The following is a 21,211-nucleotide window of genomic DNA, read 5'->3' on the forward strand; positions in this document are numbered from 1 at the left end:
CACCGTGCTTCTACATCTGCATTGCTTGCTGTTTGGGATTTTAGGCTGGGTTTTTGTACAGCACTTTGTGACATTGGCTGATGTAAAAACAAAGGCTTTATAAATACATTTGATTGATTGATTGATTGATACTGGCTGTCTTTGACAGTATTGGTTGAATTAGTTCACAGTCTTGATGTGCATACCAGAATATGTTTTATCACTGACAGTTCCAGAATAATCTGATTAACATCAGATTCAGAAGATTTCCCACACCTCCAAGCTCTGTCCACATGGCACCAAAATAACGTGTCTCAACTGGAAAAAAGGCAGCACTACAGATTGATTGCCTATCTATCTGGAGCTCCAGCTCATTCTCAATCCTGGCTGAAAGTTCGATCAGATAGCACCCCATCTGTGGCTCCTTGCCCAGAGGTACTCTGTATTTTCAGCCCAATGATGCCCATCACCCTTAGACATGTCTTAGATTACAGCAAAAAGAGCCTCAGGCCTTTTTCATACTGAAAGTCTAATCCACCACCCCTTGTTTTCTATTTCTCCTTAGCCTCTGGGATCTCCTCGCCCCCCTCAACTCCTCCAACGCAGTCCGTCAAGCAGCCGCCGGCGTTCCTGCTGGAGGCCTATCGGAGCGAGCCGGAGAGGCCGGAGGCACGGATGCGCTCCTACTCTTCCCCGCCAGACACCGTGCAACGCTTCAGTCTACCCTTCACCAAACCACCCATGACTCCCTCCGCCCCCATCGCTACCTCACAATCACAACCAGTGAGTACTACCCCACTGCTAAAACACCCCTAAAGGGTTTCCATTGAAATAGGGCGCAACAGAACAGTCTAACTCATATTCCTCTTCTTCAACTGCACTGATCTGACAACACAGGATAGTTGAACTCTGACAACACAGGATAGTTGAAAGCAATATGGCAATGGTTGGTTTTCACTTCTCCTCTCAGATAGGTGCAGATGAGTAGAGGAAGCCATCTGAAGACTATTGAGATTCACCTATGAAGTCAGCCCTGGTGGTTGTCCCCTCCTGTTATGCATGGATGGAAAGCAACAACTCACGGCACAATGCCTTTTCCCCCGCATGTGACCTAATTGTTGGTGTAGGCCTATGTACTGACATGTACAGTGCATTCGGAAAGTATTGAAACAACTTCCCTTTTATCACATTTTGTTATGTTACAACCTTAATTCTAAAATGCATTTAAAAAAAAAATGTCCTTGTCAATCTACACACAATAGCCCATAATGACAAAGCGAAAACAGGTTTTTATTAATGTCTGAATACCTTATTTACATAAGTATTCAGGCACCTATGAGACTCGAAATTGAGCTCAGGTGCATCCTGTTCCCATTGATCTTCCTTGAAACGTTTCTACACCTTGGCTGGAGTCTACCTGTGGTAAATTCAATTGGTTGGACATGATTTGGAAAGGCACCTGTCTATATAAGGTCCCGCAGATCTGACAGTGCATGTCAGAGCAAAAACCAAGCCATGAGGTCGAAGAAATTGTGTGTAGAGCTCCGAGACAGGATTGTTTCGAGGCACAGATCTGGGGAAGGGTACGATAAAATAATTACGGATTGAAGGTCCCCAAGAAGAACATCCTAGAAGGACAACCATCCCTGCAACACTCCACCAATCAGGCCTTTAGGGTGGAGTGGCCAGATGGAAGTCACTCCTCAGTAAAAGGCACATGACAGCCCACTTGGAGTTTGCCAAAAGGCACCCAAAGGACTCTCCGACCATGAGAAACAAGATTCTCTAGTCTGATGAAACCAAGATTGAACTCCTCGGCCTGAAAGCCAAGCGTCACATCTGGAGGAAACTAGGCAATATCCCTATGGTGAAGCATGGTGGTGGCAGCATCATGCTGTGGGGATGTTTTTCAGTGGCAGGGACGGGGGGACTAGTCAGGATCGAGGGAAAGATGAACTGAGCAAAGTACAGAGTTCCTTGATGAAAACCTTCTCAGGACCTCAGACTAGAGCGAAGGTTCACCATCCAACAGGACAACAACCCTAAGCACACGGCCAAGGCAACACAGTAGCTTTGGAACATGTCTCTGAATGTCCTTGAGTGGTCCAGCCAGAGCCCGGACTTGAACCTGATCAAACATCTCTGGAGAGACCTGAAAATAGCTGTGCAGCGACGCTCCCCATTCAACCTGAAAAAGCTTGAGAGGATCTGCAGAGAAGAATGGGAGAAAATACAGGTGTGCCAAGCTTGTAGCTTCATACCCAAGACGAATCAAGGCTGTAATCGCCCAAAGGTGCTTCAACAAAGTACTGAGTAAAGGGTCTGAATACTTATGTGATTTAAAAGTACATTTGCATACATTTCTAAAAACCTGCTTTTACTTTGTGATTATGGTATTTTGTGTAGATGTGAAAAAATAAACATTTGAATCAATATTGAAATGAGTAACGTAACAAAATGTGGAAAAAGTCAAGATGTCTGAAAACTTTATGAATGCACTGTATGTGTAACTAACTGATAGAGGTGCGCACACTCACACACCAATTATTTAGTCATTCTTTTTATGTGTGTAAATTTTATTTTGTTTGTATTGTACCAGTCAAGTTTGGACACACCGACACATTCCAGAGTTTTCTTTATTTTTACTATATTGTAGAATAGTGAAGATTTCAAAATTATGAAATAACACATATGGTATCATGTAAACAAATCAAAATATATTTGAGATTCTTCAAAGTAGCCACCCTTTGCCTTGACAGCTTTGCACACTCTTGGAATTTTCTCACCTGGAATGCATTTCAATTAACAGATGTGCATTAAGTTAATTTGTGGAATTTCTTTCCTTCTTAGTGTGTTTGAGACAATCAGTTGTGTTGTGACAATGGTATACAGAAGATAGCCCTATTTGGTAAAAGACCAAGTCCATATTATGGCAAGGACAGCTCAAATAAGCAAAGAGAAAAAACAGTCCGTCATTACTTTAAGACATGAAGGTCAGTCAGTCCAGAAAATTTCAAGAACTTTGACGGTTTCCTCAAGTGCAGTCGCAAAAACCACAGAGCGCTATGATGAAATTGGCTCTCATAAGGACAACCACAGGAAAGGAAGACCCAGAGTTACCTCTGCTGCAGAGGATAAGTTCATTATCCTCAGTTACCTGACTGAGGATACCAGAAATTGCAGCACAAATAAATGCTTCAGAGTTCAAGTAACAGACACATCTCAACATGAACTGTTCAGAGGAGACTACCTGAATTCGGCCTCCATGGTCGAATTGCTGCAAAGAAACCACTACTAAAGGACACCAATAAGAAGAAGAGACTTGCTTGGGCCAAGAAACACGAGCAAGTGGAAGTGCAAGTGGAAATCTGTCATTTGGTCTGATGAGACCAAATTGGAGATGTTTGGTTCCAACCACTTTGCCTTTGTGAGATGCAGAGTAGGTGAACCGAGGATCTCCCCATGTGTGGTTCCCACCGTGAAGCATGGAGGAAGAGAAGTGATGGTGTGGGGGTGGTGCTGGTGACACTGTCAGTGATTTATTTTGAATTCAAGGCTGACTTAAACCAGCATGGCTACCACAGTATTCTGCAGTGATACGCCATCCCATCTGGTTTGCACTTAGTGGGACTATAATTTGTTTTTCAAAAGGACAATGACCCAACACACCTCCAGGCTGTGTAAGGGCTATTTGACCAAGAAGGGGAGTGATTGAGTGCTGCATCAGACGACCTGGCCTCCACAGTCACCCGACCTCAACCCAATTGAGATGGTTTGAGATGAGTTGGACCGCAGAGTGAAGGAAAAGCAGCCAACAAGTGCTCAGCATATGTGGGAACTCCCCCAAGACTGTTGGAAAGCATTCCAGGTGAAGCTGGTTGAGAGAATGCCAAGAGTGTGCAAAGCTGTCAACAACTTTGAAGAATCTGAAATCTAAAATATATTTTGATTCATCACTTTTTTGTTTACCTCATGATTCCATATTTCATAGTTTTGATGTCTTCACTATTATTCTAGAATGTAAAAAAGAATGTTTTCAAATGTAAATTGTAAATTATTTTTGTCAGTAATGCATTTTTTGTTATGTGTCAGACAGGAAGACTAGCTGCCGCCTTATTGTGCATCCCATCTGTGAATGCAGTATAGTGGCAAGACCTGGATCAAATATGGAGGTCAAATTCTTTCAACCGAGAGTTGCCTTGGAATTTGAAAAACTGTCAATGGAAACCTGTTAGCTTCTATAGCGGCAGGAAGATGCTGAATTGTATTCAGAATGGTTTGGGCAAACCCCCTAAGGAACTGAAAGCAGGGGGTATCGAATACATACAGTCTCGTCCATAGCTAGGTTAAGACAGGTTAAACCAGGGGTACTCAACTCTGACCCTACGAGGTCCGGAGCCTGCTGGTTTTCTGTTCTACCTGATAATTAATTGGACACACCTGGTGTCCCTGGTCTAAATCAGTCCCTGATTAGAGGGGAACAATGAAAAATGCAGTGGCACTGGCTTAGAGGTCTAGAGTTCAGTTTGAGGGGTTAAACTCTGCTCAATAGTACTAATCTGATTTGTGCTGCTGTCTTTCTCTCACTCTCATTTATTTATTCACTCACTCACCCCTCTCTCTCTTTCAAATGTGCTGTTTTCACATTTGGTCCCTTGAGAAAGTCAGAATGTCCAAGGGCAAAATTGACTTGTCATCTCCCGCATAGGCCATCTCTGCAGGGTTTAATGGCTTTACTCAGCAGATGTTAATGGCAAGCCAACATTACTACTCAGAGGGCTGAAGACTGTGGTCTCAGTTTCATGACAAGTTTATCATCTCAGTTTCCCCCAATTTACACGCACAGGCACACAGACAGACAGACATTTGTTTCTGAGTGCAGAGTGCTTGTTGTATGATGGCGCCCATATAGGGTTAAACCTTGCTACAGCTGTACAATATGACTTCAGAAATGTTTATTCTGGACTGTGTCGTGAAGTCGTGTGCGGGCATGACTCCATAGAAAGCTGAGGCTCAGTAAGGTACAAAGAGCATTTTGTTCATCCTCCAGCAGTTTTAATTGGTTATTTAACTTGAATTAAATTGTTTTGTCCCCGTGAAATTGCCTCTCAGAAATCCTCACAAGGGTTTGGTGTCCCTCTATCTCTGCCAAGTGATTCACCGGTTTTACATAGCCAGTGGAGACACTAGCCTGCTCCCAGATCAGTTTGTACTATCTTGCAAACTTCTATGGTCATTGTCATGCTGTTTGCCGTGACAATGGCAGTTGGCAAGATGGCTCAAACAGATCTGGGACCAGGCTAGAGAGACTAGATTTCAACCACAATGCTCAACACCTTCTCGAGATATCTCAAAAGTCTCATCTCTATCTTTCTCTCCTCCTATAGATAACTTTCCGCATTCCACACTTCACTGTTTTAATATTACACCGACAGGTCCAGCACCAACGTTTTGATTGATCATGGCACATTCTACATCGTTAAGTGTGAATCTGAAGAATGTGTTGGCATCAACATTGCCTCCTTGGTAGATTAATTTGTAAACTGGAAGACACTCCGTTCAGCTTTGCCTTGAAATTAAACAAGAATGTGAAAAATGTAAACAATGTGAAATGTTTTCAATCATTTCCACATATTGTTTGATTTGGGTGAAACACTGGAGATGAGTACAAGTAAATGACTCATGCTCCACATCCACACCTTTACTCTGAGCTGTTCAAAAATAACTACAAGAGACATAATTTGTTCTGATAGACATAACCAAACATTTCAAAAGCAGTTACAGCTCTTACTAAATATTCACATCAAAGTTTGACTTCTAACGGTGTTAAATGTTTTAGGTCATTTGTTTTCCTCAAACAGTTCTCATGGTTTGTTCTCCAATGAGTTCTGGTGAAGTTGGGGCAGCTTGTTTTGCTCACCAGAGCTTCTGTTTGTCTGCCACACCCAATGAGTCATCCCAGAGGAATTTGGTTATGATGGCCTAACCCCCCCCTCTCCTCCAACCCAGATGTTCTGCACATTTCTGCATGCCACCTACTGCACCTCTGCCAAAACACACCAGACTAATCAGAATTGACTGGCCCTCTAATGTATAATTGTTCAGTCATACATCCACTCTCGCCTAGCTCTTTTCAGCTTCCTATGATAGCTGCAGACCAAGGGCTGTTCATGTTCATTCGATAAATCCTTTTGGAGCACTAATGTTAATATTTTGAAGCATTTTTTGTCCCTCTAACATGAACAGTGTGCAATGAGCTTAGATTGTGTTTGAAAAAGTTTGTTCCCATTTGGAGATAATGAAATTGACCCATTGAACACCTGTGAAGCCATAAGGTTGTACTTCCCACAATACCCTCTTTTGGGTATGCTTCAGGTGAGAGCAATGGTTGTGTGTAGTCCTGTGTTGTTTTTACAGGGACACACATGAAAGGATCCACTGCGTGTATGAGTTCAGCCAGGCATGTTCACTTGCAGACACAAATCCCTACCTCGTTCTCTGTGTAAATCATACAAGACATTTAAGAGGTGTGGCTCTTCCAGCTTCTGCATTTGATCACATATAGATGTAAGAACACATGGAAGTATGCAAACAGCAAAGCTATAGTTTTTAGCATATACAAAGAGTTCTGAATGTCTGTATAGTAACTGATGGTTATCTTGCCCTGGTTGGCAGTACTCAACACTGCAAATTCATCCATTTAGTATGCACAGTTTCACAACTTTTTAAAACCTTTTTTTAAAGCTAGGCTACACATTACAAAGCACTATGGTGGTATTTCTGGGGACATATGGCATGCCATGTAAACTAGTACAATTGAGTGTCCTAATTGCGGATCACAGTTGCTTTGGATTCATCACATGGGCCCATATACAGCCTAGCCGTCATCATTATAATCATCAATCGCTACCTGAGAAGTCAGGACACTTTGCGCCGCTAAGCAACATCTGGTGTCAGCAAATGTCTTTAAAAAAATAAAGAAATATTATGGGTAATACAATGACTGATTGTGAACCAATTGCAGTGGCAAAATAAATGTTCAGCACATGACAAGATTAACCATCTAATGATCCTTCAGTGTATTGAAATCAATACACTTTATAGTGTAGCCTATGCATCACTAAAATGCAAATATGAGTATATCATTGTTAAACTGATAACCCCCGGAAACATATTTAGCATTCTTTTGTAGTGTACGTACAGTGTAGCTTGTCTCTCCAATTAGGCAGTTTGGATTCGATGGATACACTCAGAGGCTTTTTGGAGTACCGGCGTGACGCGGTTTACAGAGCTTTACAACATCTTTCATCCCCCAAACACAAATGTGGAGCTCATTTAGAACATCCATTAATTTAAAGTTCTCCAAAATGTCGCAGGCGAGCACACTGGGTAGAAGCGTAAGCGCAAACCGGAACAAACGTGTCGTTCACTGCAATTGCAGCAAATTGGAATGTTCCACTTTTACCTGAATAGGGGATTGGTATTTTCCTCTCATATTTTACGTCTCGGGCTCAGGACTAAAGTACTGGATGTAGGCTACCTGAGAATGCGGTCTAGTTTAGTAAAATACGGCTACGCGAATATTTTTACCAACACAGAGGAAAAAAGGAAATACAGCTTTAGGAAAATCACAGGAACCTTTTGTGCGATAAACGTTTGGACTGTGTTTCTCGTTTTCGTGTTGGCACCCCACTGCACAAGAGGGGAGTTTCTCACACCCAGGGACTGTCAAATCAGTAGCAGTTGAGAAGTCTAGTTGCAACGTGTGAAGGCTACATTTTAGGAGCAGCTAATTGACTATCCTTTACTTCTTGTCTACAGGTCGACAGTTTAGTTGAAACCATGCTGAAGAAACTTGAGCTTGAAGATGAAGGTAAGCTCTTTGGAACTGTGTTTTTTTAACTAGTAGACGTGCAAATCCATTCATAACCTTTTGTCAGCTGACAAGGTAATGCATCGGCCAAATAGTTATCAGAATGATGTATGATATACTGAACAAAAATATTCACGCAACATGCAAAGTGTTGCTCCCATGTTTCAGGAGCTGAAATAAACTATCCTATACATTTTCCAAGCGCACAAAAAGTTACTCTCAAATTGTGAACAAATTTGACAATAAAAGGCCACTCTCTAAAATGTACAGTTTTGTCAAACAACACAATGCCACAGATGTCTCAAGTTGAGGGAGCATGCAATTGGCATGTTGACTGCTGTCCAACAGAGCTGTTGCCAGATCATTTAATGTTAATTTCTTCACCATAAGGTGCCTCCAATGTTGTTTTAGAGAATTTGGCAGTATGGCCTCAATACTGCAGTGTGTGTGTGTGTGTGTGTGTGCGTGCGCGAGCGAGCGGTGGGGTTATGGTGTGGGCAGGCATAAAATACGGACAAGAAACGCAATTGCCTTTTATCAACAGCAATTTGAATGCACAGAGATACCGTGACGAGATCCTGAGACTCATTATCGTTTGCCATTCATCCACCACCATCACCTCATGGTTCAGCATAATAATGCATGGCCCCATTTCGCAAGGTTCTGAAGAGAATTCCTAGAAGCTGAAAATGTCCCATTTTATTTCCATGGCCTGCATACTCACCAGACATGTCACCCAATGAGCATGTTTGGGATGCTCTGGATTGAAGTGTTCAACAGCGTGTTTCAGTTCCCGCCAATATCCAGCAACTTCACACAGCCATTGAAAAGGAGTGAGACAACATTCCACAGGTATCTGTGACCAACAGATGCACATCTGCATTCAGTCATGTGCAATACATATATTAGGGCCTTATTTATTTATCCTCCTTGTGACTCAGTAAAATCTTTCATATTGTTGTATGTTTTTGCGTTATGTTTTTGTTCAGTGTAGATTTGATGATTTCTATGTAATTAGCCCTAAACTATAGTTTACCTATTCAAGTTTAGCCCATTGATGATTGAATCTTCCAATCACTTTAAAAGTAGGCCTACATGATGCCTTTAAGTCATGTCATCTACGCATTTAGTGGTCAATGAATTTTCCGGCAGCCCATGGATCATATTTTATTCTTGTGGTGTAGCCTAATATTAAAACCATATAATGTTAACCCATTTTTTGGGGGGGGCATGCATAGGCTACATGTGCTGCATTGTGAATATATCAAAGGTGGAACCGAGCTGTATGCCAGCTATGTAGCCCATCGTTATATCCATGTATAGAAGCTTTACTGGATGGGCAGGGACGTCATTGTGATCATGAAGGGGATTCCGTCCGTGGTGGGTGGGTGGGGCCTAGTTTGCTGTCATCCCTGCTAATCTGTTGGCTGCCTCCAGCCACAATGTGATGTTCAGCTTGGCAGCAATCTCACATACAGCGCTGCAGCATGCATAGACCAGTGTTTCCTCATTTGTCCACTGGATGGCGAGTCATGCCCGTTCTATACTTCACGTCTCTATCTGCAACTGTTCTGAACTAAGAACAATCCATGGATTTTTCACGATTTGCCTTCATGGACTCTGGAGGAGTGCTTAGAATAGCCTGGCTTACATTATGCAGGATCATGTTCATTGACATGGTTGTCTTCATACAGGGTGCCCTGTGTAGCGTTCTATGTGATCCTTTTTCCTGTGCCAGCAGCTCTCATTCTGTGTTGCGTCACATTGCACAGCATGCATCGTACACGCAGCGCAGTCAGTAAACATGCTGCTTGCTTCACAGATCATGGTGTGTGGGGGAAGGGGGGTTGAGTTGACAGGTTGCGATATAGGAAATTATTGGATGAAAGTTCTGCTTGCAGGGCCCATTCATAGAGGTGCTGTTTAGTGGATGATTACCTTAGTAGAACTAAATTTCATACTAAATATACATTTTTGAAAAGAATACGTACATCAAAAAGAGATTGTTCTCAAGTTTATCAATGACGAAGTTTATCACATTTCTGTAGATGTGTGGCCAGAGTTTTAATCTTTTACAGTGACAGTTGCAAAATAAACATGCCAAGTTCTTAATAGACCATTCTAATGGAAATAGACTTGATATCTGACTCCATAAATGGATCAACATCAGACATCTCTCTCAATCCTAGTTATACTGTATGTGTTTTTCCTCCCCGTGTTTTATAAATTAAGCCACAAATATTATCCTAACGGATGATTGGCTATGTGGGATAATAGGCAGACTACTACTACCTTCTTTCCACGTTGGTCAAATATTAATCATTGAGGCTCTTCAAAATGGCTGATGGCTGGAGTGTCATTCCTGTGCTCAGTGGTACATCTAAATGCTCAGAGCAGTTTTACTGGGAGATTGTTTGGGCTGCTTGTGATTGAGGCAATGGCTTTGGGCAGCAGCCATTTATATTTCAAAGCCTACCTTCAAACTCAGTGCCTCTTTGCTTGACATCATGGGAAAATCAAAAGAAATCAGCAAGACCTCAGAAATAGAAATTGTAGAACTCCACAAGTCTGTTTCATCCTTGGGAGCAATTTCCAAAAGCCTGAAGGTACCACATTAACCTGTACAAACAATAGTACGCAAGTATAAACACCAATGGACCATGCAGCCGTCATACAGCTCAGGAAGGAGACGCCTAGAGATTAAAGTACTTTATTGCGAAAAGTGCAAATCAATCGCAGAACAACAGCAAAGGACCGTGTGAAGATGCTGGAGGAAACGGGTACAAAAGTATCTATAACCACAGGAAAACGTGTCCTATATCGACATAACCTGAAAGGCCGCTCAGCAAGGAAGAATCCACTGCTCCAAAACCTGCATAAAAAGCCAGACGACGGTTTGCAACTGCACATGGGAACAAAGATTGTGCTTTTTGGAGAAATGTCCTCTGGTCTGATGATACAAAAATAGAACTGTTTGGCCATAATGACCATCGTTATGTTTGGAGGAAAAAGGGGAGGCTTGCAAGCCAAAGAACATCATCCCAACCGTGAAGGTGGGGGTGACAGGATCATGTTATGTGGGTGATTTGCTGCAGGAGGGACTGGTGCACTTCACAAAATAGATGGCATCATGAGGCAGGAAAATTGTTGATATATTGAAGCAACATCTAAAGACATCAGTCAGGAAGTTAAAGCTTGGTCATAAATGGGTCTTCCAAATAGACAATGACCCCAAGCATACTTCCAAAGTTGTGGCAAAATGGCTTAAGGACAACAAAGCCAAGGTATTTGAGTGGCCATCACAAAGCCCTGACCTCAATCCTACAGAATTTGTAGGCAGAACTGCAAGCGTGTGCGAGCAAGGCCTACAAACCTGACTCAGTTACACCAGCTGTCAGGAGGAATGGGCCAAAATTCATCCAACTTATTGTGGGAAGCTTGTAGAAGGCCACTCAAAACATTTGACCCAAGTTAAACAATTTAAAGGCAATGCTACCAAATACCAAGTGAGTGTATGTAACCTTCTGACCCACTGGGACTTGATGAAAGAAATAAAAGCTGAAATAAATCATTATTCTGACATGTCACATTCTTAAAATCAAGCGGTGACCCTAACTGACCTAAGACAGGGAATTCTTACTAGGATTAAATGCCAGGAATTGTGAAATACCGAGTTTTTAAATGTATGTGACTAAGGTGTATGTAAACTTCCGACTTCAACTGTATATACCTGGGCTTTGACTATTGGCTAAGGTGTCGACACAGCCCTCAGTCATTGGAACTGATGGGGCTAAAGCCATGGGAGTGGAGCTGTCATTTGTATGCATTTACCCGATACACAGACCGGGAGTTGCAGCAGACGCAGGTGTACAGACAGCGCAGAAGTAAGATGGCAGCGTCGGTACAAATCACAGGCAGAATGTCTGGCAAAGTCCAGACGATGTAGACCAAAGAGTCTAGACTCATTACGGAGATATTTTGGTGTGGGGAGCATGGTTGCTCCATCCAACCACAGAAGAAATGACTGCTCTGTTGTCTTGAGGGCTTAACAAAAGGCTGTTTTAGTGTATTTTTTTACGGTGAGAATTAGCAGAGAGATTGAGTTTGAATAGTCAGCGTTTGAGACACCAGCTTTCTTAATTAATTGAATATAACTTTTTAAATTCAAGTCCTTTGAGAAGAGGTGATATCAGACACTAAGGATATCACACACAACGATGTGGAGGTTTTGAGAGATTTTGTATGAAAATGCCTGGGACTACTTCCCCATGTATACTGAAAGATAAACGCAACAATTTCAATGATTTTAGTGAGTTACAGTTCATTGAAGAAAATCAGTCAATTTAAATAAATTCATTTGGCCCTAATCTATGGATTTCACATGACTGGGCAAGGGTGCAGCCATGGGTGTGCCTGGGAGGGCTGGCCCATCCACTGGGGAGCAAGGCCCAGCCAATCATATTTTGTTTTTGTGTTTTCCCACGAAAGGGCTTTATTACAGAGAGAAATAATTGTTTCATCTGTCTGGTAGGCTGGTCTCAGACGATCCTGCAGGTGAAGAAGCCGACTGTGGAGGTCCTGGGCTGGTGTGGTTACACGTGGTCTGCGGTTGTGAGGCCGGGTGGACAGCAACATTGGTGGACATTCCTGCAGTCAGCATGCCAATTGCACGCTCCCTCAACTTGAGACATCTGTGGCGTTGTGTGACACAGCTGCACATTTTAGTGGCCTTTTATTGTCCCCAGCATAAGGTGCACCTGTGTAATGATGCTGTCTAATCAGCTTCTTGGTATGCCACACCTGTCAGGTGGATTGATTATCTTGGCAAAGGAGAAATGCTCACTAACAGGGATGTAAATGCATTTTGTGCAGAATATTTTTAGAGAAATACGCACAAAGCTTACGAGACACTTCTGGGGTCTTATTTCAGCTCATGAAACATGGGACCAACACTTTACATTGCGTTTTATATTTTTTTTTCAAAGAGATTATGCCACAGATGTGCATAGTGCAAATCATGACTCAGTGAACCCCCGTTACCTTCTCATTACTGGTCAAAGCACAAATTGTTTTGACTATTCCTGTTTTGGATAATTTTTGAATATTTTCCAGTAAGAAAGTATAATATCTGCTTTACTTTCAGCTGTTGAAGAATCCGAAAGGGATATCTACATGCGCTTTATGAAGTCACACAAGTGCTACGACATTGTTCCTACCAGCTCCAAGCTCGTTGTTTTTGACACTACTCTGCAAGTAAGTGCTCCGTCTATTAAACATCTCATACTGCATAAAGACGTCTGACGCAAGAAGACACGCAACATTGTGCTGTAGTCCTTACTGACATAATGTTCCATCTACACAAGTGGTCAGTAGGAAACGTATGCGTTGGTTGTTTTATCGACTGCAGTAACTTCAAACACTTGCGTTTTGGCTTTAGCCATGATACCTATGTCTGATTTCTAATTGATTTGCTTTGTTAAACAGGTAAACTCTTATGTCCTTGGTTTGAAAAGTTGTACACATGTCTCTATGCAGTATTTAACTGCAACACAAACATTAGCTGGATACTTAACTTAACCTCTCTGGGATATGTGGGACGCTAGAATTGCCAACAGCCAGTGAAAGTGCAGGGCGCCAAATTCAAAACAACAAATCTCATAATTAAAATTCCTCAAGCATACAAGTATTTTACACCATTTTAAAAGTAATTCTCGTTAATCGAGCCACAGTGTCTGATTTCAAAAATGTTTTACAGCGAAAGCACCACAAATGATTGTTAGGTCACCACCAACTCACAGAAAAACCCAGCCATTTTTCCAGCCACAAAAAAGCACAAATAGAGAAAATTAATCACTAACCTTTGATCTTCATCAGATGACACTCATAGGACTTCATGTTACACAATACATGTATGTTTTGTTCGATAAAGTGCATATTTACATAAAAAAATCATTTTTACATTGGCGCGGTACGTTCAGTAGTTCTAAAACATGCTGTGATTGTGCAGAGAGCCACATGAATTCACAGAAATACTAATTATAAATGTTGATAAATTCAAGTGTTATGCATGGAACTTTAGATACACTTCTCCTTAATGCAACCGCTGTGTCAGATTTCAAAAACTTTACGGAAAAAGCATAATCTGAGTACGGCGCTCAGAGCCCAAACCAGCCAAAATAAATATCCGGCATGTTGCGCAGTTAACATTAGTCAAAAATAGTATTATAAATATTTACTTTGATCTTCATCAGAATGCACTCCCAGGAATCGCAGTTCCACAAATGTTTGTTTTGTTCGATAATGTCCATTTATGTCCAAATAACTTCTTTTGTTAGGGCGTTTGGTAAACAAATCCAGAAGCGCATTCAGGTCCAGCCGAACGTTGGACAAAAAGTTCCGTTACAGCCCGTAGAAACTTGTCAAACTAAGTACAGAATCAATCTTTAGGATGTTTTTATCATACATCTTCAATAATGTTCTAACCGGAGAATTCTTGTCTGTAGAAAAGCAATGGAACGAGAGCTCACTCTCTCGTGACCGCACCTCGGAGCCTATGGCACTCTGCCTGACTCATTCCTCTCTCATTCGGTCCCACTTCACAGTAGAAGCCTGAAACAACGTTCTAAAGACCGTTGACATCTAGTGGAAGTCTTAGGAAGACACAACCAATATTCCACTGTATCTATAATAGGGGCGGAGTTAAACTACAAGCCTCAGATTTCCTACTTCCTGGTTGGATTTTTCTTAGGTTATGTTATACTCACAGACATCATTCAAACAGTTTTAGAAACTTCAGAGTTTTCTATCCAATACTACTAATTATATGCATATTAGCATCTGGGATAGAGTAGCAGGCAGTTTACTCTGGGCACCTTATTCATCCAAGCTACTCAATACTGCCCCGCCTGCAACCAAGAAGTTAACAAACTATAATTTTGACAAGTCGGTTAGGGCATCTTTGTGCATGACAAGTAATTTTTCAACAGTAAATTATAAATCAAATAATCTATCACAATTCCAGTGGGTCAGAAATGTAATATACACTAAATTGACTGTGCCTTTTTTAAACCGCTTGGAAAATTCCAGAGAATGTCATGGCTTTTGAAGCTTCTGATAGGCTAATTGACATCATTTGAGTCAATTGGAGGTTTACCTGTGGATGTATTTCAAGGCCTACCTCCAAACGTGGTGCCTCTTTGCTTGACATCATGTGAAAATCAAAAAGCAGCCAAGACCTCAGAAAAAAAATGTAGACCTCCACAAGTCTGGTTTATCTGTGGGAGCAATTTCCAAATGCCTGAAGTTGCCACGTTCATCTGTACAAACAATAGTACGCAAGTATAAACACCATGGGACCACACAGCCGTCATACTGCTCAGGAAGGAGATGCGTTCTGTCTCCTAGAGATGAACGTACTTTGGTGCGAAAAGTGGAAATCAATCCCAGAACAACAGCAAAGGACCTTGTGAAGATGCTGGAGGAAATGGGTACAAACATATCTATATCCACAGTAAAACGTGTCCTATATCGACAACCTGAAAGGCCGCTCCGCAAAGAAGCCACTGCTCCAAAACCTGCTTAAAAAGCCAGACTACGGTTTGCAACTGCACATGGGGACAAAGACCGTACTTTTTGGAGAAATGTCCTCTGGTCTGATGAAACCGAAATAGAACGGTTTGGCCGTAATGACCATCGTTATGTTTGGAGGAAAAAGGGCGAGGCTTGCAAACCGAAGAACACCATCCCAACCGTGAAGCACGGGGGTGGCAGCATCATGTTGTGGGGGTACTTTGCTGCAGGAGGGACTGGTGCACTTCACAAAATAGAGGGCAAATTAGATGGCATCATGAGGGAGGAAAATTGTGTGGATCTATTGAAGCAACATCTCAAGACGTGAGTAAGGAAGTTAAAGCTTGGTTAAAATGAAAAGGCTTGGTCGCAAATGGGTCTTCCAAATGTACAATGTCCACAAGCATACTTCCAAAGTTGTGGCAAAATGGCTTAAGGACAACAAAGTAAAGGTATTGGAGTGGCCATCACAAAGCCCTGACCTCAATCCTACAGAGAATATGTGGGCAGATCTGAAAAAGCGTGTGTGAGCAAGGAGGCCTACAAACCTGATTTAGTTACCTCTGTCAGGAGGAATGGGCCAACATTCACCCAGCTTATTGTGGGAAGCTTGTGGAAGGCTGCCCAAAACATTTGACCCAAGTTAAACAATTTAAAGGCAATACTACCAAATACTAATTGAGTGTACGTAAACTTCTTACCCACTGGGAATGTGATGAAACAAATAAAAGCTGCAATTAATCATTCTCTCTACTATTATTCGGACATTTCACATTGTTAAAATAAAGTGGTGATCTTAACTTCTTGAAACTCCCCATCCCGGATCCGGGTTTGTGACTAAAGCCTCAGGCTCATTAGCATAACGCAACGTTAACGATTTCTGAAAATCGCAAATAAAATGAAAATAATGCGTCTGCTCTCAAGCTTAGCCTTTTCTTAACAACACTGTCATCTCAGATTTTCAAAATATGCTTTTGAACCATAGAAATTGACTAATTTGTGTAAGAGTATGCAAAGCTAGCATAGCATTTTGAGTAGCATTTAGCACGCAACATTTTCACAAAAACCAGATAACCAAATAAAATCATTTACCTTTGAAGATCTTCTGATGTTTTCAATGAGGAGACTCTCAGTTACATACCAAATGCGCAGTTTTTCCTGAAAGCGCCTGTGTGTAGGAGAAATCGTTCCGTTTTCTACATTGCGTCTGGCTACCGAAACGAACAGAAAATTCAGTCACCTACAACGTAAAACTTTTTCCGGATTAACTACATAATATCGACCGAAACATGGCAAACGTTGTTTGGAATCAATCCTCAAGGTGTTTTTTCACATATCTCTTCATTGATATGCAGTTCGTGGAAGCTTGCTTTCCTCTCTGTATCGCATGGAAAAATACTGGCAGGTGACTTTTGCGCACCAATTTCGGCGCAGGACACAGGGCGGACACCTGGTAAATGTGGTCTCTTATGGTCAATCTTCCAATGATTTGCCCACAAATACGTCACAATGCTGCAGACACCTTGGGGAAACAACAAAGGGTTGACTCACTCCTCTCGCATTCACAGCCATATAAGGAGACAATGGAAAACAGAGCCTCAAAAATCCTTGTAATTTCCTGGATGCCATCTCATCTTGGTTTTGCCTGAAGCTCACGTTCTAGGGCACGCACAGAGAATATCTTGGTATTTCTGGACACGTCAGAGTGTTTTCTTTCGAATGGTATCAATTATATGCATAGTCGAGCATCTTTTTGTGACAAAATATCTTGTTTAAAACGGGAACGTTTTTCATCCAAAAATGAAATGGCGCCCCCATAGATGTAAGAGGTTAACTGACCTAAGACGGAATTTTTACTAGGATTTAAATGTAGGGAATTGTGAAACTGAGTTTAAATGTATTTGGCGTAGTTGTGTGTAAACCTCTGACTTCAACTGTACATTTCCCAACCAGAAGCCATGGATTACAAGCAACATCAACATCGATCTAAACGCTAGAGCTGCCTCTTTCAAGGAGCCGGATACTAATCTGGACGCTTATGATAAATCCCGCTATGCCTTCAGACGAACCATCAAACAAGCAAAGCGTCAATACAGGATTAAGATTAAATCCTACTACACCGGCTTTGACGCTCGTCCGATGTGGAAGGGCTTGAACTATTACGGACTACAAAGGGAAACCCAGACGCGAGCTGCCAATTGATGCGAGCCTACCAGACGAGCTAAATGCCTTTTATGCTCGCTTCAATGCAAGCATCACTGAAGCATGCACGAGAGCACCAGCTGTTCTGGATGACTGATAACGCTCTCGGTTACCAATGTGAGTAAGACCTTTAAACCGGTCAACATTCGCAAAGCCGTGGGGCCAGACGGATTACCATGACGTGTACGCATAACATGTGTGGACCAACTGGCAAGTCTTCACTGACATTTTTCAACCTCTCCCTGACCAAGTCTGTAATACCTACATGTTTCAAGCAGGCCACCATAGTTTCTGTGGAAGCGACGGTAGCCTGCCTAAATGATTACCGCCCTTGGCACTAAGGTTGGTAGCCATGAAGTGCTTTGTAAGGCTGGTCATGGCTCACATCAACAGAATTTTCCCGAATACCATAGACATACTCCCAATTCATACAGCCCCAACAGAACCACAGATGACTCAATCGCACTCCACACTGCCCTTTCCCACCTGGAAAAAAACAAACACCTATGTAAGAATGCTGTTAATTGACTACAGCTCAGCGTTCAACACCATCATACCCTCGAAGCTCATTGCTAAGGACCCTGGGACTAAACACCTCCCTCTGCAACTGGATCCTGGACTTCCTGACGGGCCAACCCCAGGTGCTAAGTGTAGGCAACAACACATCTGCCACGCTGATCCTCAACACTGGGGCCCATCATGGGTGTGTACTTAGGCCCCTACTCTACCCCTTGTTCAACCACAACTGTGTGGCCAAACACAACTCCAAAACCCATTAAGTTGGCTGACAACACAACAGTGATAGGCCTGATCAACGATGAGACCGCCTTTAGGGAGGAGGTCAGAGAACTGGCCGTGTGGTGCCAGAACAACAACCTCTCCCTGAATGTGAGCAAGACAAAGGAGCTGATCGTTGACTACAGGAAAAGGCGGGCCGAACCCCCATTAACATCGACAGGGCTTTAGTGGAGCATGTTGAGATCTTCAAGTTCCTTGGTGTCCACATCACCAACGAACTAACATGGTCCAAGCAAACCAAGACAGTTGTGAGGAGGGCACGGCAACACCTCCACCCCCCCCCACCCAGGAGACTGAAAATATTTGGCATGAGTCCCCAGATCCTCAAGACGTTCTATAGCTGCACCATCGAGAGCATCCTGACCGGATGGTGTAGCAACTGGTCAGCATCTGACTGTAAGGCGCTACAGAGGCTAGTGTGTATGGCACAGTAGATCACTGGGGCCAAGCTGCCTGCCATCAGGACCTATATGATAGGCGGTGTCAGAGGAAAGCCCATAAAATTGTCAGATTCCAGTCACTCAAGTTAGACTGTTTTCTCTGCTACCACACGGCAAGCGGTACCGGAGCGCCATGTGTATGACTATTAGTCTCCTTAACATCTTCTACCCCCGATCATTGTCCCAGATCAAATAGTTAATTCTCGTAGTAACAACCCATATGCCGCCTGAAACACCTTAGCTAGAGGTTCTGCGTAGCCAAACACAAACAGGTGTTAGTGGGGATGCTGCCAGAAAATGGCTAGAGTAGGAGTGTGTGTGTGTTGTAGAGATGGTGGCGATACAGCACATAATCCCAGCAGAGGGTAGCTGTTTTACATCCAGTCTGAGGTTCCTTTCAGTCTGTCTGGATGGCAACGCATTTATTAGACGTGTCACTAATCCCTATGAAGGACTTCGTGGCAGAAGAGGTTACTCGACCAGTCAGCAGCCGATATGCCAGTTAAATAATTGGTGAAATGTTGCTTGATTATAAATGAAGGTTAATATCAGTAGTGGATAGGTGCTCAATATATACAATCAGTATCCTATAACGATATTTATCACCAGCGCGATGGTAACACACTTACCTTTTAGATTAGACGACCGGAGTTGGAATCGCAGACAGCATCATGATTCACGAAAGCTCATTCTGCTCATTATAATACATTGATTTTGTTTCGGTATTAGTCTGACTTTTCTTATGATTTTGTTTGCAGAGCATACAGGCTGGCAGTGTATCGCCAGTTCACCCTTTGGGCACGAGGAGTGTCATTTCTTCCATACGGCGTGCATACCCAGAAGCAAAGGCATTGAACAAAAGTTTGAATAAAACCAGTTTATTTAGTAAATCTAGCCTAACTGAAGTCCATAGACATAATGCATGCGCCTTATATAAAAATAGTATTTGTTAGCATGTCCACTATAACAGGTTCAAGTGTAACCAGAAACTTGCTTTGACGATAAAACTATTTTCAGTGTGCACTAATCCCATGTCCCTGTCCTTAAAGTAGTGACTTCAACTAGATTTTGCTGCCATCTATTGGAATGGAATGGTAACTACACTGTGCAGGTAGTTGGAGTAAAAGTAGACTAATAATATATGCCATTTTAGCAGACACCTTTATCCAACGCGAACTGGGTACATGGTAGTGGTAGCAGATCATAGAAACAGGATTAAAGTTTTGATATCATGGTTGGTCAGTCCTTGCATTTGTATCTCTGTATGAAATTTGAGTGGTTACATTTCTCCAACCCCATCCCTCAGTTTTTCACCAAAAGAGGAGCAGGGAGACACTTTGTTTCGACTGCTGATTGTCACTTTAAGAAGTTAAGATGCAGATTAAATCCACACCAAAATATGTTACAGATACTATAAATGTCCCATCACTCAGACAGTTAGTGAATACACAGCATCCAGCACAGCAAACAATCAATGAAATGTATTTTACAAAAGCCCTTTTTACATCAAAATAAAAACCACAGTGGTTATAGAGGGTACAAAATTTCAACACATCAGGCGCAAATGTCAGTTGGCTTTTCATAGCTGAGCATTCATGGGTTGAGAGTGTCGAAACAGAAGGACCGCGACAAGGTATCACATCCATTTGAAACGGATAAAAAAAAATATATGGATGGCTGATCTCACTCTCCGTCAGCTCCATCTCTGGCGTATAGGAGCAGGACTCGGTTGTATACTGATGGTCGTGAGCGCAATGTTTTTCTGGGACCCTGGCTCTTCAGTGATGGTCCCGGTGGACCGCTTCTCCACCGCAGCACAGAAACACTCTGGCACCCAAGGGTCAGTTAGGCATGCTGTACTAACCGTTCTTTCTTGTTGGTAGAAAACAATTGAGGCATCTGTTAGGCTATAGTTAATTTCAAGTATATGCAGTGATTCTTGAACATAACAGCCTTAGACATGACATGGATGTGCATGTACCTCTGCCTCCTGAACAGTCTCTTCCAAGATGAAAACATTTTCAGGGTTGACAAATGTGTTAACACAACTGAACCAAAATATAAATCAGTTGGCATTAACAAGCTTCTCTCGTATGCTTTGTCAACACACACACACACACACACACACACACAGCAAATAACTTCAGACACAATTGGCTAGTTACCTTCAACTAGTTGCAACAAAGTTGTCCAATGCTAGCCTAGTCAAAAACAGTCATGACCGGTTACCGTTACCTCAGGCTCCATTGCATTGACTCACGTCGCCACCTCCGTTCAGTCGCTTTTGCCTGACTCAAGTCAGCGATGTTGTTGATGATCGGTCGGTCGGTAACCCCTACATTTGACATTT

The 21,211-nt window shown here is 42.4% G+C and overlaps 1 protein-coding gene across 2 annotated transcripts in view; it reads left to right on the top strand.

Annotated features, from left to right (window-relative positions):
- The window catches only part of prkag2a (protein kinase, AMP-activated, gamma 2 non-catalytic subunit a), a 126,496-nt gene that overhangs the window by 75,098 nt on the left and 30,187 nt on the right, over positions 1-21,211 (top strand). For both annotated transcript variants that reach the window (XM_064949522.1, XM_064949523.1), the window contains 3 exons: positions 545-762; positions 7,801-7,852; positions 12,996-13,105. In XM_064949522.1, coding sequence (XP_064805594.1) covers positions 545-762; positions 7,801-7,852; positions 12,996-13,105 — 380 coding nt within the window. The remainder of the gene's footprint in view (positions 1-544; positions 763-7,800; positions 7,853-12,995; positions 13,106-21,211) is intronic.

The sequence above is a fragment of the Oncorhynchus masou genome, chromosome 30 (assembly GCF_036934945.1).
Source record: "Oncorhynchus masou masou isolate Uvic2021 chromosome 30, UVic_Omas_1.1, whole genome shotgun sequence".
Lineage (NCBI taxonomy): Eukaryota > Metazoa > Chordata > Actinopteri > Salmoniformes > Salmonidae > Oncorhynchus > Oncorhynchus masou.